This window comes from Symsagittifera roscoffensis, chromosome 2 (assembly GCF_963678635.1).
Source record: "Symsagittifera roscoffensis chromosome 2, txSymRosc1.1, whole genome shotgun sequence".
Classification (NCBI taxonomy): Eukaryota; Metazoa; Xenacoelomorpha; order Acoela; family Convolutidae; genus Symsagittifera; species Symsagittifera roscoffensis.
In genome coordinates, this window is record NC_087063.1 from 71382755 (window position 1) to 71399395 (window position 16641).

The following is a 16641-nucleotide window of genomic DNA, read 5'->3' on the forward strand; positions in this document are numbered from 1 at the left end:
AATCAACTGGAATGGGTAGAAAAAAGAGTCAATTTTTATCCTGAGTGCTTTCATTTGTTCGTGTTTTTGCCACGACGTGGCTATATGTCTGTAACTTCTAACGGGTAGCAATTTTAGCCTCAATTTTGTGTTTTGTTAAGTCGATTTGATTAAGTTGATATCATTTTGTACGTTGTGTCCACCAAATAATAGTCTTAGGTCATTTGGTGATTTCAAATTGAAGTTATCTCGAGAACTGGCTTCTGGCGTCGCGCATTTAAACAGCTAATGTCTCAGCTCGGATTCCTCTGAATCGAATATCGTTTTGGATGTGTTTGTGTCTCTGGTTTTCCCTCGTTTTAAAAATCTGCTCTAAAAATTACAATAAGACAGTAATAATACAATTTATAATGTTTTCCTTCATCTCTTTAGTTCTATTGCTTGAAAGACTCGCAGACAAGTTGGAATTCCTATTTGATGACGATGTAGATCAAGTTTAATGTACCAAAGCAAAGGGTCATAAAGCATTGAAGTTGACCCTAGACCGTTTAATTGTTACTGGTTGTCCCCCTGAAAATTCTTCCAGAGCTATTCAGGTGTCGATTTAGCTTCGCACGCTTTGATCTCTGACATGGGGAAGAGAAGAACTGGCACCACTCTCTAGCCGCACAATACTCCTCTATTTCTTTTTCATCCTCAATTCGTCAAGGGGAAGTAGAATGAGACAAATTTGCGTGGCACTAGCCATAGTGGAAGCAGCCAATATCAGCCATCAAACTGTAATTATGCGCTAGCTAAAATAAGATTTGTTCAGCTCGAATTGGATCTGAATGTCTCGCATGACTGACTTATTCTACTGAACAGTATAATGCTTAATAGGCAATAAAATGAACCTGAAAATCCACGGTCTCTGAACTGGGTGACATGCTCCAAAGAGCACAAATTAGAAGCCGTCACTTTGATTGGTTGAATCAAAAGTAAAACCACGTCAATTCGTTTCTAATTCTCAACATGGCAGTGCTTAGTTATGTGTATTTGTGTGTTGTTGGTATTTGACGGAAATCCAATGGGTAGTGCTCAGAACTTCAAACTGAATAATCATCATCCGGCTCACAAGAAGGGTGGTGGCAGTGAGTACGGGTTCCTACCCAGAGTGATTCCAGACAAGCACAGCCGACAACTACAACTGAAATCGAACTGGGATGTGGTGGAGAAGCTGGCGGATGGTACAACGAACACGTTAAGTCCCCCTCAGAAGAGCGAACTGACTACCTCTTATAACATCTTGCCCAAACAGCCATTGGATGGAGTAACAGAGGAGGGCAGACGCAGTTTTGACGCACAAAGCATGCGTCTACTCAGTATGAAACACGACATGAACAAAAGCTCATCCAATTATGTGTTCAACGCCAACAATATGGTGTCTTCTTTTATTCGTCATCAGCAGACTGGCCAGTTGCAGCCATTGAGGAGAGGAACGAGGGCGACTCAGGTAAACGGCTTCGACCTCAGCTCTAACCACAAGTTAAACATGAACAGCAAAAGGCACTCTTTGGAAAACCCCTTTCAGTATCCGGTATCCTTTCCCCCAGTTTCAAGTCAGCGTCAAGAATGGGCGCACAGATTCGGCGTAGATATGAGCGGAGCGTCGGAAAAATTGCAGGTTGTTCCGAGGCCGAAGAAAGTGAACTATCAGCAGATCATGCGTGAACAGCGTGAGAATCGTGCGAGGCTGAGACGGCAAGCTCAGATCAAACTCAAGTGGAAGGGAGCTTACGAACGGATTGTGCAAGATAGAAGAACGAGACGGGAAAGAGTGTATACTATGTTCGATAAGTGTTGTCAAGATCTGTTGAAGAAGCATTACTCCAGGAAGGACAGAAGACTGTCGGAACAGGTGAGTTAGCATGATAAAAATAGATAGATTTGGAGGACTGGAAATTCGGACGTGGCTATATTTATTTCACAAAGCCAAACAACAATTGTTTCCAATTTTCATAAAATTAAATGTGAACTATTGTTTCTGATACTGATTTTCCTATCGTCTTAAATGCCTGCCCCCAAATAGATGATAGCGTTTTAAGGCCCATGAGGCTAAACAGCAGTATACTCTCCCAATGTTGCTCTCATTCCGAACTGATTGGCATGGACTCGAATTAAAAGCTGCGTTTAAAGTTGGGTTGATTCTAATTTTAAAACACTGGTGGCATAAAACGATTGTAAAACTACCCTTTCTTTTTAGAGGTATGATTATAACTTAAGGATATGTTTTTTATTGAAACAATTATTATGAAGGAGGGAAAGAACAAAGACACTTAGTGTTAATATGTTAAGATGTTGAAACCTCTTTGTGCCTCCTTGACAGTAGCGTGCGGGGATGGGGGTTTGCGACCGCCCCCTTCCTCAATTCTGGTTTCCATTTTTTTAAAATTCGGCGCCAATATAGCTATTTTGAGTGGGGTTCGCGCGCCGAAAAAAAACCAAGTTTTTTTGGTCAAAATTTTCCAGAAAGTTCCTAAAAACGCCTTTTTTGGCCTGTTTTTTGAAAAATTTGCTTGCGAAGCGGAAAATTTTTGGCAAAATTGGGTCCTTGTAGTTCCCCCCTAGAAAACTGCTCACTGATAAGGCTTGCTTGTATTCTTGACTAGTGCTAAAGTGTCGACGTCATCTCTTTTCTCCCCTCTGTTGATGTTGACTGTTACCTGTTGTTGTAGTATGGGGTGTTGATGGCGGAGATGAACAAGGTGCTGCATAGTGACTGGCAGGCGCAGAGAGAAAAGGTGGACATGGGCTCAGTGCTTAAATCCATAGACCGCAAACACAAGGCTCAACAACACCAGGAGATGATACGCACTGTGGTAAGTTCACAGTCAGTCCGGCTTTACAACCTTTTCCTTAATTGCTCTTTGAGAACCAGTTTTTACTTGAGAAACATTTTCTGAACTTTGGGAAATGGCAATCAAAGTTTTGCAGCACGTAGTTTTGCCTAGGTAGGTTATAGATTAGGCTTGGCATCTCGACTCTGAAAAGCTCACATCAAAATACTCTTCAAGATGATATCAGTAGTTGGGACTAGGGTTATAAGGTGTTAAGAAACTAAGTGATTCTTCTCTTATTTAGGTCGCGTGACTTCCTTTTGTATGTTTTTTTAAAAAGCTCACGTTCAAACTTGGTGTTTCGCTGTTTGACTTATGGTTTGTTTTTAAGTTCAGTTCAATTCCTTTTTTAAAGGATGGCATGTTTTTTCTAAATGAACTCTATTCCAGACAAACTGAAATTGTTAGTAGATATAGCTTGTCTCGACATTTTGAAAACATTTTTATTTAGAGGCTTTCGTCTCAATTTTTGTCTGCTAGTTTGTCGTGCTATGTTTGTGTTGTCTTGCAAGTTGTCTGCTTTATGTTTTTTGATTCAAGTTTTGTCTTTTTTGAATAATACTACAAATATAGCATCCGTAGACACGTGCAATTTTTTTGTTGAAAAATTGTGGATAATTTTCAGCTTATTGTCAGATCGGCTTTATTTATGTCGGCTTTTCTTCCTATTAGTTTGTTTCCTATAATTTTCCTGTTGTATTTTTATGATCGATAAGAGTCTGGCACCCTATTTTTGAATGCTCGACCCCTCAAGGAAATGTAAAAAACTTAAATAAATTAATCATGGAGAAATATAATTTTTCTAGTTCCTTATTCAGTTTTATCGTTAAAAGTCATCTTAGGAACACGCTTGTTTAATCTTATACTTGTTGTATGGCAAATTTTGCGAAGATCAGCTTCGCCTCTGTGGTTTAACTTCACTTCTGGCGTAGATCCTAGGAAGCTCTATATATATCCTCCTTGCCTCGAAGCCAGGGGTTCGATTCCGAAAGTTATCAGATTGCTGTTTGTCGTTTTCTTGCCTGTGTTTGCGAAGTTCAGCTTGGTCTCTCTCAGAAAAAGTTACATTGATTAATCCGTATCTAAATTTGTAACTGTGTTTGACATTCCTTATCTATACCGCGTCTTTATTTGGTAAGGGTATTGTAAGCGAGTACTAGACTTTTCCCATAAATAACTTCGTTCGCAGAATGTTCAAAATTAGAAATGGTAAATTTAGGTTCATTTCATAATTATTTCAATTTTCCTTGCGTCTCCGGCACACTTCGTCTTTTTCCGCTTGATAGGTTTTGGCCTTTATGAAATCAAATCGGTTTATTGGTCTCCAAGTGAAAAAAAATTAGTGCGTGTTTTGAGGGTGAGGGAGACTTACTAGCTTTTTGGAACTTTTAAATTTTCACCTTTTTTCGGCTTTTCTTAATTTTTTTTCGCTGAATAGGTTTCGGGCTATGTTGTTTCGGATAAGTGATCTCATATTGCTTCATTTGTCGAGCAAACATAGTTTGTGTATGTGTGTGTTTTGGAGGTGAGAGGGAATTATTAACGTTTTATATAAGTCTTAAATCTTGTTCATTTTTTCGGCTTAAATTTTTTTGTCTTATTTTTTTTCGCTGAATAGGTTTCGGGCTATGTTGTTTCGGCTAAGTGATCTCATATTGCTTCATTTGTCGAGCAAACATAGTTTGTGTATGTGTGTGTTTTGGAGGTGAGAGGTAATTATTAACGTTTTAGATAAGTCTTAAATCTTGTTCATTTTTTCGGCTTAAATTTTTTTGTCTTATTTTTTTCGCTGAATAGGTTTCGGGCTATGTTGTTTCGGCTAAGTGATCTCATATTGCTTCATTTGTCGAGCAAACATAGTTTGTGTATGTGTGTGTTTTGGAGGTGAGAGGGAATTATTAACGTTTTATATAAGTCTTAAATCTTGTTCATTTTTTTTCGGCTTAAAGGGTTTCTGATAAATTATTTTCGGCTTTGCTACCGCTTGGTAAGTTTAATTCCGGTGCTAATTTCTCATTTTTTTGTCTTGCCATGTTTTTATTTCATAAATAGCCTAATCTTATTGATAGATCCTGTTTTTTTGGCAGTTTCGATTTTTTTTTCCGTTTTATCGATTTATTATTTTGTATCGCAAGTGGTGCAAAGCTCAGCTTCGCCTCTGTGTTAAGACCTTTATATGGGACAACTTGATTTCAGTCATTTGAATTTTTTGTGGTTTGGCTTTTCAAGTTCAGTCCAATTTCATTTGCTGAAAGGAAAGCAAATTACTATCTCCGATTACGAAATTTGAAATGGCGCGAAAACTCTTGAACAATTTTTAGTTTCAAATTTTTTTTTGAAAATTCATTGTGGAATAACAAATGTCTATTGACCGCTTTTTCCCCTAATTGGGTTGGTTTCATTTTCACTTATAATCTTACAATTGTGTAAGAAAATGAACTTGCTATTAGACCTCAACAATTTTCAGCACATTCCAAATTTTATATTCGCTTTTTTCATCTTATATTGCGTGGCTTTTTTATCGCTTTTTTCATCTAATATTCCGTGGTGTGAAAAGAAAATAGATTTTCATGATCTTGTTCTTAAAGTTGTGGGGTCTTTACAGGTTTTAAAACCCAATGGCTCAAAGTATTCTTTACAACTACTTTTTTATGGTAATTTTGTTTTCGGTTCAATAAGCATCCTCCCGAGTATTTTCGGCAAAATGACAGCTCAATTAATGATACTGATGGCTTATTTAAGGCTGGTGATTGATTTTCTCGACAAATACAAAAATAAAGCTGGGTTTGATTTTTTATTGAAAAAATTGAATTATCGAGTTTCCTTTGCCTGCTTTTGATCGGCTCACAGTCTAAAGCTTGGACCTTGCATTTGAATATTTAGTGCTCTCAATGATTTTTCCTGTAATAGTAAGCTTACCACCTATCCCGTTGTATTATTGTTTTAAATCTCAGTTTTATTTTTCGATTTAAAGGTTTCTTCGTTTTAATTGTATTCAGCTTATAATAAATTGTTTTATTTTATAATAAGCAAACTGAAGGCGTTTATTTTTCGTGCGTTCATGTTTCTGGCGGGAAAAGCGTAAAAATTTGGGGTTCCAAATTTTTTTGAAATTTTGGCCCAACGATCGTCTGAATTAAGTATTGTTTAAATACTAAGCAATTGATATGGCGCTGGTAATAGTTTTTCTCGGCCATTTTTCATATTTCTGTTTCTGTCTTTTGGTGTTAATTGACTTTTTTAAGAGTAATGAACGTAGTGAGTACTCTTATATTTTTAAGAGTCATGAACGTAGTGAGTACTCTTATAGTCTTTTGATATTTTTGTTTGTTTTTTTTTCCAAGAAAAAAATCTTAAAGTTTGTTCACGCTCAATTTCAATTTTTCGCGGTTTGACTTCTTTTTAGCGATTTCTTTTAAGTTCAGTGCTCGATTTCTTTTAAGTTCAGGCTCGATTTCTTTTAAGTTCAGTGCATTTCCGTTGTTAAAAGGAAGGAAAACTCCTTTATTGAACAGCAAAAGTTTACAAGGCACGAAAAACGTGATCGACTTCTAATTTATCAGATTTCCCGATGGAACAAAAGTATTACCTATTAATCCAGTTTTCTCAAAGTGGATTAGTTTTAACAAAAAGTTTCAAATTGTTCTTCAAACTTTTTTGTTTTAAAAAAAGGTCCGTTTTTAATTGTTCTTCAAAATCAAAAGTGGAAGATTTTTGAAAAAAAAAGAAGTCCGTTTTTTATTTTCAGGTTCCCTCCGTTTTTCTACTCTTTTCCAACTGTCAGTTGGCTATGTTTCCAATTGGCTGTATGGTTTTTAGGTAATATTCGATTAAATGCAACTAGTATGGCGAAATCTTATGACTGTTTTGTTGTTGCGCAAGGCGACAAAATGCATAAGAGATAATTTGTTAAAGACTACATACAATTTATAAATGTTTATTGTGCGGCAAACACTGATCAGGCCTGCCATACTCTTCTTAACAACTGTATGGAAGTTTTGCCTTGTTACACATGCGAAGTGTAGTGTCTTAATCGTTATTTTCACAAAAGTGATCGAAAGACCGATGGAAAGAACAGCTACTCCACTGCATTTCGTTTATTCCGCTAGTCTCTTTCTATGGTGCGTTTTCTCTTTCTATTGTCAGTTTTCTCAAGTTGGGTTAGTTATTGGGTTAGTCGGGTTCTCAACTGTCAATGATAAATTGGGTTGGGTTAGTTGGGCTCTCAACTGTCAATCATAAATTGGGTTGGGTTAGTTGGGTTCTCAAGTGTCAATCATAAATTATTTTGTAAATTCAGAGGCTTTTTTCAAAGGCCATCAATTTTTTCCTGAGAAATTTGATCATTTTTCAACTGTCTGTTGGCTATGTTTGTCATATGTTGTGATGTGATGTGCTGTGCTGTGTAGAAAGAGATGGAAGCTAAAGACGCTGAGAAGGAGGCGGCCTCTAAGGCAGAGTACGACGAGATGCTTGCATCCAAGACCAAACAGAAAAATATCGACATCATGATCGACAAGTACCTGCAGACGAGGAGGAATTCCTTCACGGCAGGGAACATCGCTGCCAGCATACAGGAACTCTCGGAGAGAAACCTCAAGAGTCTCAGCCTTAATAAAAAAATAAACACCGACGACTTATGAACAACTGTGTTCATTTGAAAGCTTTTGTTTTGAGATTGGGTGCTTCATCAGATTTCTATATTTTGCTGTTCATCGTTTAGATTTTAATATATCTTTTTACAGTCTGGCAAATAAAACGATTATATGGAGATGGAAAAACCGGTACGGCTTGTTTCTGAATGATCCAAAGATAGTTTTAAATCGACCCTTGGACTGGGAAACGCAGCGGACGTGCAACACGAGGGCTCGTGCGATCGACTCCAGCTTTGGTCACGGTTGGGTCGCTGTTTGGCCCGCCTCCTAATGTTTTCGAAATGGATAACATCCCCTCGCCTCCGCGGTTGGCCCTGAATTGAGTAGGACCGGGGCTAAAAACCCGCAGCTGTGCCTTGCTTAAGGTCTACATGCATATTTTTAGGTTAACTCGTTGGACTCAGAATTGTTGCCTCACCCGCCAGCAACGAAAGTTGATCATTGAGGGCCTCGATCTACTGAAATTTTGACTGCAATGTAGAGACCTCATCAACTTCACCGTCGCTCCTCTGTTCTCGATTCATAGCATAATATTGCTGAAACGAATCCGCCCTTATAAATATATGCTAAATTCAATCGTCCATGTCCAATCGAGACACAAAAAATGAGCGATTTTTTAAAAAATATTCGTACTTTTTTTTGCTTGTAGTTTTTGAAATTTGCGTAATTTAGGGCGCAGTTAGCCCAATTATCGTTTTAGTCGAAATTTTGTGCATTTGTCGTTTCAAAAACAAACAGATCATAGAGAAGCATTGTCCATTTTTTCTCATTTTTAAGTCTTGATATTCGTGTTTAGCTTCAAACTTTTGAAAAAGTTCTTTTTCCAGTGTGGTATTAAGCTATGTTATTCGTTGTAATATAAAAACTTTCGAAAAAGTTCTTTGTCAGGCGTTGCCTTAAATTAAACTGAAATTTCTTGGTTATAAGCGTTCAGTTTTTGTTTTGATGAAGTCAGCCGATGCAGAAAATCAGTTTTTTTTAGTTCTGAGTTGTTACCTTTGATTAGCAATGGCATTGTAATCGGTTGTTCCGACCATTGAAAATGGGGAGGAACTTTTTATTCGGGTGTAGTTCTTTTTCACGCAAAATCAGCTAACTCAAATAATCATCGGACAGGGTTGAGTGATAAATCATATCAAAGCCCCTTTTAGTCGTTATTCGTACGACATCAAAAAATTTCAAAAAAGTTTTCACAGTGTTGAGAAAAACCGGTTTGAAATTTGTCATTTTTGGTCTTAATTCGAGCTAATTAATTCGGCAAAATTTTTTTTTTTTTTTTTAATTTTTTCTTTTAAAACAGTTTTCCAAATGACCTATTTTGTTATTACTCTTAAATATGCCTAAATTCTATGTTTCGTTCAGATTTTTTAAATCTCAACATGCAGAGAAAAACGACATCAATTTGAAAAAACTTTTTGTATTTTTTTAAGACTGGTCGGAACATTGTGCTACTTGCACAGTAACCGGCTATCCTTGTTTCATGTTATAATTTTTGATCATAGAAATCATCGGTTTGCTTTACTGGCATATGTATTTCTTGTTCTTGTGATTAATTTTAACGCTCAGATCGGGGACGGAAAAGATCTGGGGTTCTAATTGGGTCAAGAGTATTTGCTTGGGAAATCTTATTTGTCGGTCTATCGCTTGCCTGTTTATTTGTTTTCAGCGAAGTTTCCACAGCATGGCAATTGTTGGGTTTTTTGGTACCTCTAGGAAAACTCGAATGGGTAAATTTTGCATTATAATGAAGGCCTAATTTCTTTTGGATTCTGATTACAGCAAAGGACAACCTATTGTATCTTGTTTTTTTTTTAAATCAACCGTACATTCTACACCAGGAGTGATATACCCCAGAATCCGCCTCAAGCATTTGTTCTAGTCTGAAAATTAATTCTGTATAAAATATGCATTTCATACAACCCGTAAAAAGTATAAAAGTGGTTAGAAAATCTGTGCTTTATGGTTGTCTGTTACATGTTTAAGTGTAAAAGAGCGAAGTGATTTTCTCTTATATATTCGTGACGTTTTTTTTTTCAGGAAAGCGCTACATTTGCGGTGGTTTTTTTTGGATAAGGCGAATTACGCTCTCCAGTTACGAAAGTGGAAATGACGCGACAAAACGAGAACGACTTCGAGTTTCGAGTGCAGATTTTACCTTTTGAATTTCCCACTAGAATAAAAAATACCGAGTGATCTTTTTCTCTTTATGGGATAACTTGAAGAAAAAAGTACCTGTCATAAAAAATTCGAAATTGAAAGAGCTGTAACGCGATATATTATTTCTTCAAAGGTCAAAAGATGAGAAATATTCAAATTTTTTTCATCTACTTTTTTTGTTCAGTTCTCTTGTTTCTTTACACTTTTCCAACTATCTGCTGTTTATGTAGTAAGATGGAAAATGCTCCAGATACTGGTTAAGGTGAACTTTTTGCTTCAAAATACTATTTCAAACTCTTACTATATTAAACTCGCAAACTTCAAATGACTTGATCGGTTTAGAAATAAGCTATTTGTCGGCATCATTTGACAGTTAATTGTGGTATCTGATAGCGTTAAAAAACGCGCACGATTGCTAATATATTCTATCGTCATACGGAAGGTTGGTTTGGCCGTACAGTATCATGGATTGCGAAGCAAGTTTGTGTAGCTGGTGATGTAAAAGCTTCTGGCTTTTAAACTAGGTCTTCGTTTTACTGTGCTGTTTGTTGAGTATTTTCAATTAATTGCTGCAAATTGTAATTATTAAGGTAAATTTCAATATATGCCTGCTTCTCTGGTCGATGAGGTTTATATTTATACCGCCTTAAGAATTAGGTTTTTGTTTAGTTTTCGCACTCCTGCTAAATGAAATGTTTTTGGCAAGTGAGGTCAGTCCTCACTGAGATCTGTATTACTTTTGTACGCTGCTAAGAGTTCAATGTTGTTGTTTGTGTGTAGGTGGGAGTGACAAGAGAGTTCGCTTCTGGGATGTGTGCAACCCTAATAGGACTTATGTGGTCAGCAACAGCATCCAACCGGCGGGAGTAGAGCAGACATTCCACTACTCTCAGCACAGAGTGGCCATCTCACGCGACAACAACTACTCACTCAGGTCAGTCCAGTCAACCCATATGCATTCTCTGATTTTAAACTTGCTATTGGAAGAAGAAGAAGCTCATTCAAGTCAGAGTAATTGAGTTAGGTAGCGCTTGAAAAGGTTAGATAAAAAGATCAGTTGATCTGCTCTAGGTCTACCCTTCAAACTACATATAATTTGTTTAACATTTCTCTACTTCAAAGAACAACATGTGAAAGTAGTTAATCTGTATTAGAAATCTAAATTAGAAAGATTAAAAGAAAATGTCCGACCGGGATTCGAACCTCTTATTCGGAGCTTCAGTCAAGCAGTTTATCGCAAGACCAAAGCATCATGACTGAAAAGACAAAGCTTTTTTCGAATAAAAAAAATCTTTATGAAGTTCCTCTCCTATTTTGCTGCATCATCTACATCTTCTCCTTTCTCTATGAAGCTGATAACACTGTTTATAGCGCTTTTATTCCTTCCCAGGTACAGCTCTGATTTACCCATACGTTATCACGGTTCGAGCCGGGAATTGAACCGCGTACCCCTGGGGTGCAAGTCATATTTTAGCCGCTATACTACGGAGCCTTGTCAGTAAAGGTCTGTAGGCTATTATACACTGCTTCCAATTGCACTAGGCTTAGGACAACGGATCCTTAAGAAAAGATTAAAACTACTCAATTCTTTATTCTTGAAGAAATATCCAGCTCTGAAAACATGAGCTGAATTGGTAATACCATTTTCTGTTACTATTTCGATAATATTCCTAACAGAGGGTAGGATATTATACGGAATTTAAAGCCGGTTATCGCGGAGACGCCAGTGTAGGGCGCCTACCGGCGACCTTAAACTGAAATTCTCAAATAAATTAGTTTTCAAAATTTGTGATTTTTCGCTTTTCTTTAATTTTGCGAGTTGTCTTTTGTTGCGAGTTGTCTTTTGTTGCGAGTTGTCGGGGTACTGGTAGTAGTATTTTTACTTGTGAGGCATGCTAAAGCTTCGTTGACCTCCAACAAATGCAAAAGTTTTACAGCTTTGTTCGACTCAGGGGTTGCTTTGAAAGTTGTTTCGTTGCTTTACGGGTTGAAAAATTATTGATTGGTCTTAGTTATCAAACTTCAATAGTCAATAAAAATGTAGTTCATTAACATCTCTATGACCATTAAATGTATCTTCGTTTATTGAAATTTGGGTCCAGAGCTTTAGAGCTACAACTTTTGTTCGGGAACCAGAAACTAAAATCCCATATTGCACAAGGGGTTTGATTTCATGTTTGTACTTATCAAGTAATCTCTTGAAAAATTTCTTTATTTTGCCGAGCTGTATATTGCCTAGCTAGCTGTTTGGAATCATGCTGAATTTGTGTTTAAAATCATTTTTTTAGTTAATTTTTTTCTAATTGCATTTGTTCATCCGCTTTCGAGGAACATAGGCCAATTCAAAAAAAAGGGACGCACTACGTTCTATCAATTGTTTTTGTCGAAATTCAAAGTTCATTAATATACAGACGACCAGGGACGGATCTAGGATTTTCTCGAGGGGGGGGGGGGGGCGGATTTTCAAAAAAGTTTCTTTAGGTCGACCGAATTGATTTTTCGAGCTCTCCCTAAGCACTGTTTAAACCCTGTTTTGGTCAAACTTTCTGCGCCGCAGGCCAAATTTTGAAAAACCAGACTAACAAGGCGTTTTTAGGCACTTTTTTGGAAAATTTTGACCAAAAAATCGCGTTTTTTCGGCGCGCGCTCTCCCCTCAAGATTAGTATGTATTGGCGAAAATGGATTTCTTAAAAAGTACCAAAGGGGGGACCCTTTGGGTCGGCAGGGGGTCGAATCCCTGGGGGGGGGGGGTTGTCCGCCCCTGCAGACGACCATTTATCTAGGTTTTCATGATTAGTACCAATATTAGGTACATTTCGAAGTATATCAGTAGTAATAGTGGTCATAATTTGGAACCATGTTGTAATCGATCTCCGCGAGGATGTAATATTTGTTTTTTCGGTCTTCGGCTGAGGCCTACTCGAATAGGTTTTAATCCATTCGAGAGCACAACCTTGTATTCCGCAAGAAGTAAGTTGAGATTTCAGAAGAATATGTTGATCCATGGTATCAAACGCTTTGTTGAGATCCTGAAATCTAATTTTTCGAAATGTTTCATCTTTCAAATTTTCAGTTTCTTCGGCTGAAGCATCAATAATGCTATTCTTTGAATGAAATTCAAATTGTTTATCGTAAAATAACATGAAAATTTAGCTGAAGTTTATAGACCCTGTTGTACATTGATCATTTCTAAATTTTAAGGAATTCAGCAGAAATATGGGACAATATTTTTTCAGGAAATATGTTCTGGGCAAAAGATAGTTACATTGTTTCTGTGAGATATGCTGCACTAAACTCTTTTTAAGACATTGTAATTAATATCATCACCAGATGACGTTTTGTTAGGTTGCTTTTAAGTGCAATATGTGACTTCATTGACAGAAGTTTCGCCCAGATAGAACGAAATCTGCTGCGGTTCGGGTAGGATAGTGTTATGAGCCCAGTTATTTATTTATTACTTGAAACAACATATGTAAAAAGTTTGTTGAAGGTTTCTACTTTTTCTTCTGTCTCTGTCTGAAGTGATAACCAGAATCAGTGGACGTAAGCACAAAACCTTACACCTTTATTAGAGCTCTCTTTAAGATCATTTAGTAACTTCTTCGTCTGTCTTGAGTCGACACTAACGTCCTAAAAGTTTTTATGAAGTTTCACTTTTTGTTTTTATCTTTTTTTTCTGTTTTCATCTCAATTTATTGCGCAATCTTATAAACGTATTTGTTTTTAGTGGGCTGGTAATAGCCTTTACCCAGAACTTGTGCGCCTTAATGTGCGCAATATTTAATTTTCGTAACTTCGTTCGTTATATTCTGCAATTTTTAATTGCAATGCGAAATCAATTCGATAATTTGTTTCCCTGAATCGTTTTATTTTTAATTAAAGTGAACTTTTGACTGCGTCTAAGAAAATATTAAAAAATGCCTTGAATGATGCATTCGTATTATCGGATACGAATAGTTGGTTCAATTTGTGTTGTAGAAAAAGAAAATTTCCATTAGTTCGCGATTGTTTACGTGAAACAGGAACCATTTTTATGACTTGAACAATGATTTTTTTCGTGACAAAAACCATTTTAGCACCATTGATCATTAATTACCTCTGACAAGACTCAATGCTTTCGAAACACGAAGTAAGGCCTCTGGTCAGTATTTCGAAATAGCGGGGTATGTTTCATCATAAAAATTCTGTAGTCCCACAGGGCTCATCGATGGTTCCATTGATATTTGTTCTTAGCATATATGATTTACCGATTTTGATTTATTATGCAGTAATTTGCTGATGAGACAATCTTCAGTGCGCTGCGACCTTTTGCATTTGAAATTCGGAGTGATTCAGATCGTTAAAGCAACTGACTTACCGCAATTACACTCTCAAGGAATTGAGATGAAAGGTTACAAAATTATAGAGATATATCGTTTCATATCGACTTGAATGCTTCGCAATTATTGTTATCGTTCGTAATATTGAAGGACAGTAAAAATTAGTTATCCGAATAGACTCTTAATTGATTCTTGAAGCTCAAGTTTTAGCTTGATGATGAGATTTTCTCGACAATGTGATTAGGGTGTAAAATAAGTGTTTCGCGCGTCAATGCCAGTTAGTTGGCTACTTTGAATTTTATATGAAGGATATAATGCCAACATGGCATGTTAATTTGTTGTTTTGACAACTACTGTAATCTGGAACTCCATTGTTAAAAGGAAGACAAACTCCACTAGCGAACAGCAAAATTGTAAAAGTCACGGAAAACGTGATCTGCTTCTAATTTTCAAAATGGAAATTAATTATCAGTTTTTCCAGCGAAATGAAAATTTTACCCATTGATTCAGTTTTCTCAGATTCAGTTTTCCATCATAAGTTGTTGTACAAATTCAAAGAGCTTTAAGGCCATCTAATTTTTAATTCGAAATTCAAAAATTGAAGATGTTTGAAAAAACAAGTCGGTTTTTTTTTTTAGTTTCCTTGCGTTGATTACTCTTCAACTGTCAGTTGGCTATGTTTCCTTTTTCCTGATTTTTTCAGTTTGTACAAAATTGAAGTTTTTCCGGGAAAAAATGGATGGACTTTCGTTTATCTGCTTATCTTTTGTCACATCGCAGATTTTTTGTGTGCTGTAGCAATTTTCATCGTAGATGCTAGTCTTTTGCATTTACTCCTATAATTTTTAAGATTGATAGCTCTGACTTTATATATATTTTTTCTCTCTTAAAAGCTGTATTCGGCCTAAATTAGTTTAATTTTGGCCACGTACAGCCGAACAATTTTTTGCTTTAATCGGCTTAGTTACTTTAGTGTTGCTTCATGGGCAAAAAATGATTATTATTTTTAAAATTCAGGTCGTTCGTTTTGCAAAAGTTTAAAGCTTTAACTTATTAGCTCAAAATTTTTTATCCGGCAACTTCTTTAATTTAGCTGAATGAGCGTCTAACCTCGTATTGTCGGCTTAGTGGCCGCTCGATGAAAACTAAAAACTTATTTTATGCTGTTTTTTGTGTTCCTTCACTGAAATTTGTTTTTTTTTCTATTTTTTCTGTGTCATTTTCAATTTGCTAACTTGCAATGCTGCGCTTGCGGTGTGACGCAAGTGATGCGAAACTCCGCTTCACCTTGCGTATAAACTGGCAACACTCTTTTGTTCCGATAGTACTTAGCTCATAAAGAGGGGGTACAGTACGGATACTGGGGTACGCACTTCCAAATGAAGTAGGAAACAGGAGCGTAAATAATGGTAAATGGTTTGATTAGTTTTGAGAATTTTCGGTTTTAATTGGTGTAAATTAGCCGAATTTTTTTATTTCTAAATTGATCCAGTGGTCGAAGCGGGCCTGTCGGGCTCCAGACGCCGGGGTTCAAGCTCCACTGGGAATTTGATTTTAATTCATTTTCTTTATATTATACTTTAGTTTTTTATGCATAAATACTATTTAATTTGATACGAATCATTGAGTGCAAGGTAGTTCTTGTTCGGCTGGTCTCGTTGCTTATCCTTTGAAATTTCGAAATATTGTGGTCGTTTGAACAATTTTTTTTATCTACATCGTCTCGAATTATAAACAATGTTACGATGAGAGTAAAATAAGAATGGCAAGCGGCACATTTTGAATACAGCATTTTTACGGATACTTTTAAAATCAAATAGTGGCGATGATGCGCGAGCCGAGAAAATTAATAATTAAATGTATGCAATGATTGTGAATGTGTTAATTTGTTCAGGTCCAATTCGGCCAACTCGAAGCGTCTTTCAGTGGTCGACAGTAGTGGCGAGTATGCGGATGTGATCAGGGAGTCCATATCGGATAGCCAGAGACAGCAGATGTTCCGGAGGGGACCAGAGTTGCCGGCATTCAGTCACCGGGACATGGTGACGGATGTAGGGGTGGTGATGGGGAGCCAGAGCGGGACCTCTTACCTAATTTCCAGTGACATGTCCGGAGTCATCAAAGTGTGGAAGTGAAGTGAATTTTACCTGAAGATTACAAGCAACATGCTGTCTCCCTTCGCTGTCACTTTCATACTAAATGAAACTTTTTCGCCGCCTCTCCCCGCCCACGATCTCAAAATTGGAATCGATTTTGGCGCGAGAAATGAATAAGATGTTGGAGTATGTTGCAAAACATCAGTTTCCATTGTGGCAATGTTCTCATAAATCAAGAGATCGTTAATGGTGGATGGGGAAGATGGGAATGTTTCCATTGCCAAGAGTGATTCTGATTGTGAAGTGAATTGTTTTATACAAATTGTTTCTCAAATGGTCTATTTATTTTATTCTTAGATTAATAAAGCATCATAGATTATTTTGTGTACTGGCAAGTGAAGACATTTTGACATTTTCAGTAATCAAGGAAGAACCAGGGGTATTGCTCATACAAAAAGAACAGGAGTTTCCGACCGCCGTGCAAGTAGCACAGAATATAGCGACCTCAGTGTTTGCGGCAATAATAATAAAACATGCACCACTCACATATATAGTAGA

The 16641-nt window shown here is 36.8% G+C and overlaps 3 protein-coding genes across 5 annotated transcripts in view; 2 read left to right on the forward strand and 1 right to left on the reverse strand.

The window, feature by feature from the left end:
- The window catches only part of LOC134840432 (phosphoinositide 3-kinase regulatory subunit 4-like), a 236219-nt gene extending 219757 nt beyond the window's left edge, over nucleotides 1-16462 (forward strand). For both annotated transcript variants that reach the window (XM_063856220.1, XM_063856221.1), the window contains exons 17-18: nucleotides 10448-10601; nucleotides 15882-16462. In XM_063856220.1, coding sequence (XP_063712290.1) covers nucleotides 10448-10601; nucleotides 15882-16122 — 395 coding nt within the window. In that variant the 3' untranslated portion in view covers nucleotides 16123-16462. The remainder of the gene's footprint in view (nucleotides 1-10447; nucleotides 10602-15881) is intronic.
- LOC134840436 (androgen-dependent TFPI-regulating protein-like) overlaps nucleotides 1-16641 on the reverse strand; it is a 183940-nt gene that overhangs the window by 88970 nt on the left and 78329 nt on the right. The gene's annotated exons all lie outside the window — the stretch shown is intronic.
- Nucleotides 3-7632, forward strand: LOC134840434 (uncharacterized). 2 transcript variants are annotated; one of them, XM_063856229.1, is made up of 4 exons: nucleotides 3-1471; nucleotides 1550-1876; nucleotides 2694-2837; nucleotides 7265-7632. In XM_063856229.1, the coding sequence occupies exons 1-4, from the start codon at nucleotides 1007-1009 to the stop codon at nucleotides 7496-7498; spliced, it is 1170 nt and encodes a 389-aa protein (XP_063712299.1). In that variant the 5' UTR covers nucleotides 3-1006; the 3' UTR covers nucleotides 7499-7632. The 2 variants fall into 2 exon arrangements, with proteins under 2 accessions (XP_063712299.1, XP_063712298.1); XM_063856228.1 differs by having other exon boundaries at nucleotides 3-1876.

Coding starts and splice junctions, on each gene's coding strand:
- LOC134840434 (XM_063856228.1), top strand. CDS start 1,007: ATGTGTATTTGTGTGTTGTTGGTATTTGACGGAAATCCAATGGGTAGT. Junction 1,877..2,693: donor ACAGAAGACTGTCGGAACAG/GTGAGTTAGCAT, acceptor CTGTTGTTGTAG/TATGGGGTGTTGATGGCGGA. Junction 2,838..7,264: donor AGGAGATGATACGCACTGTG/GTAAGTTCACAG, acceptor TGTGCTGTGTAG/AAAGAGATGGAAGCTAAAGA.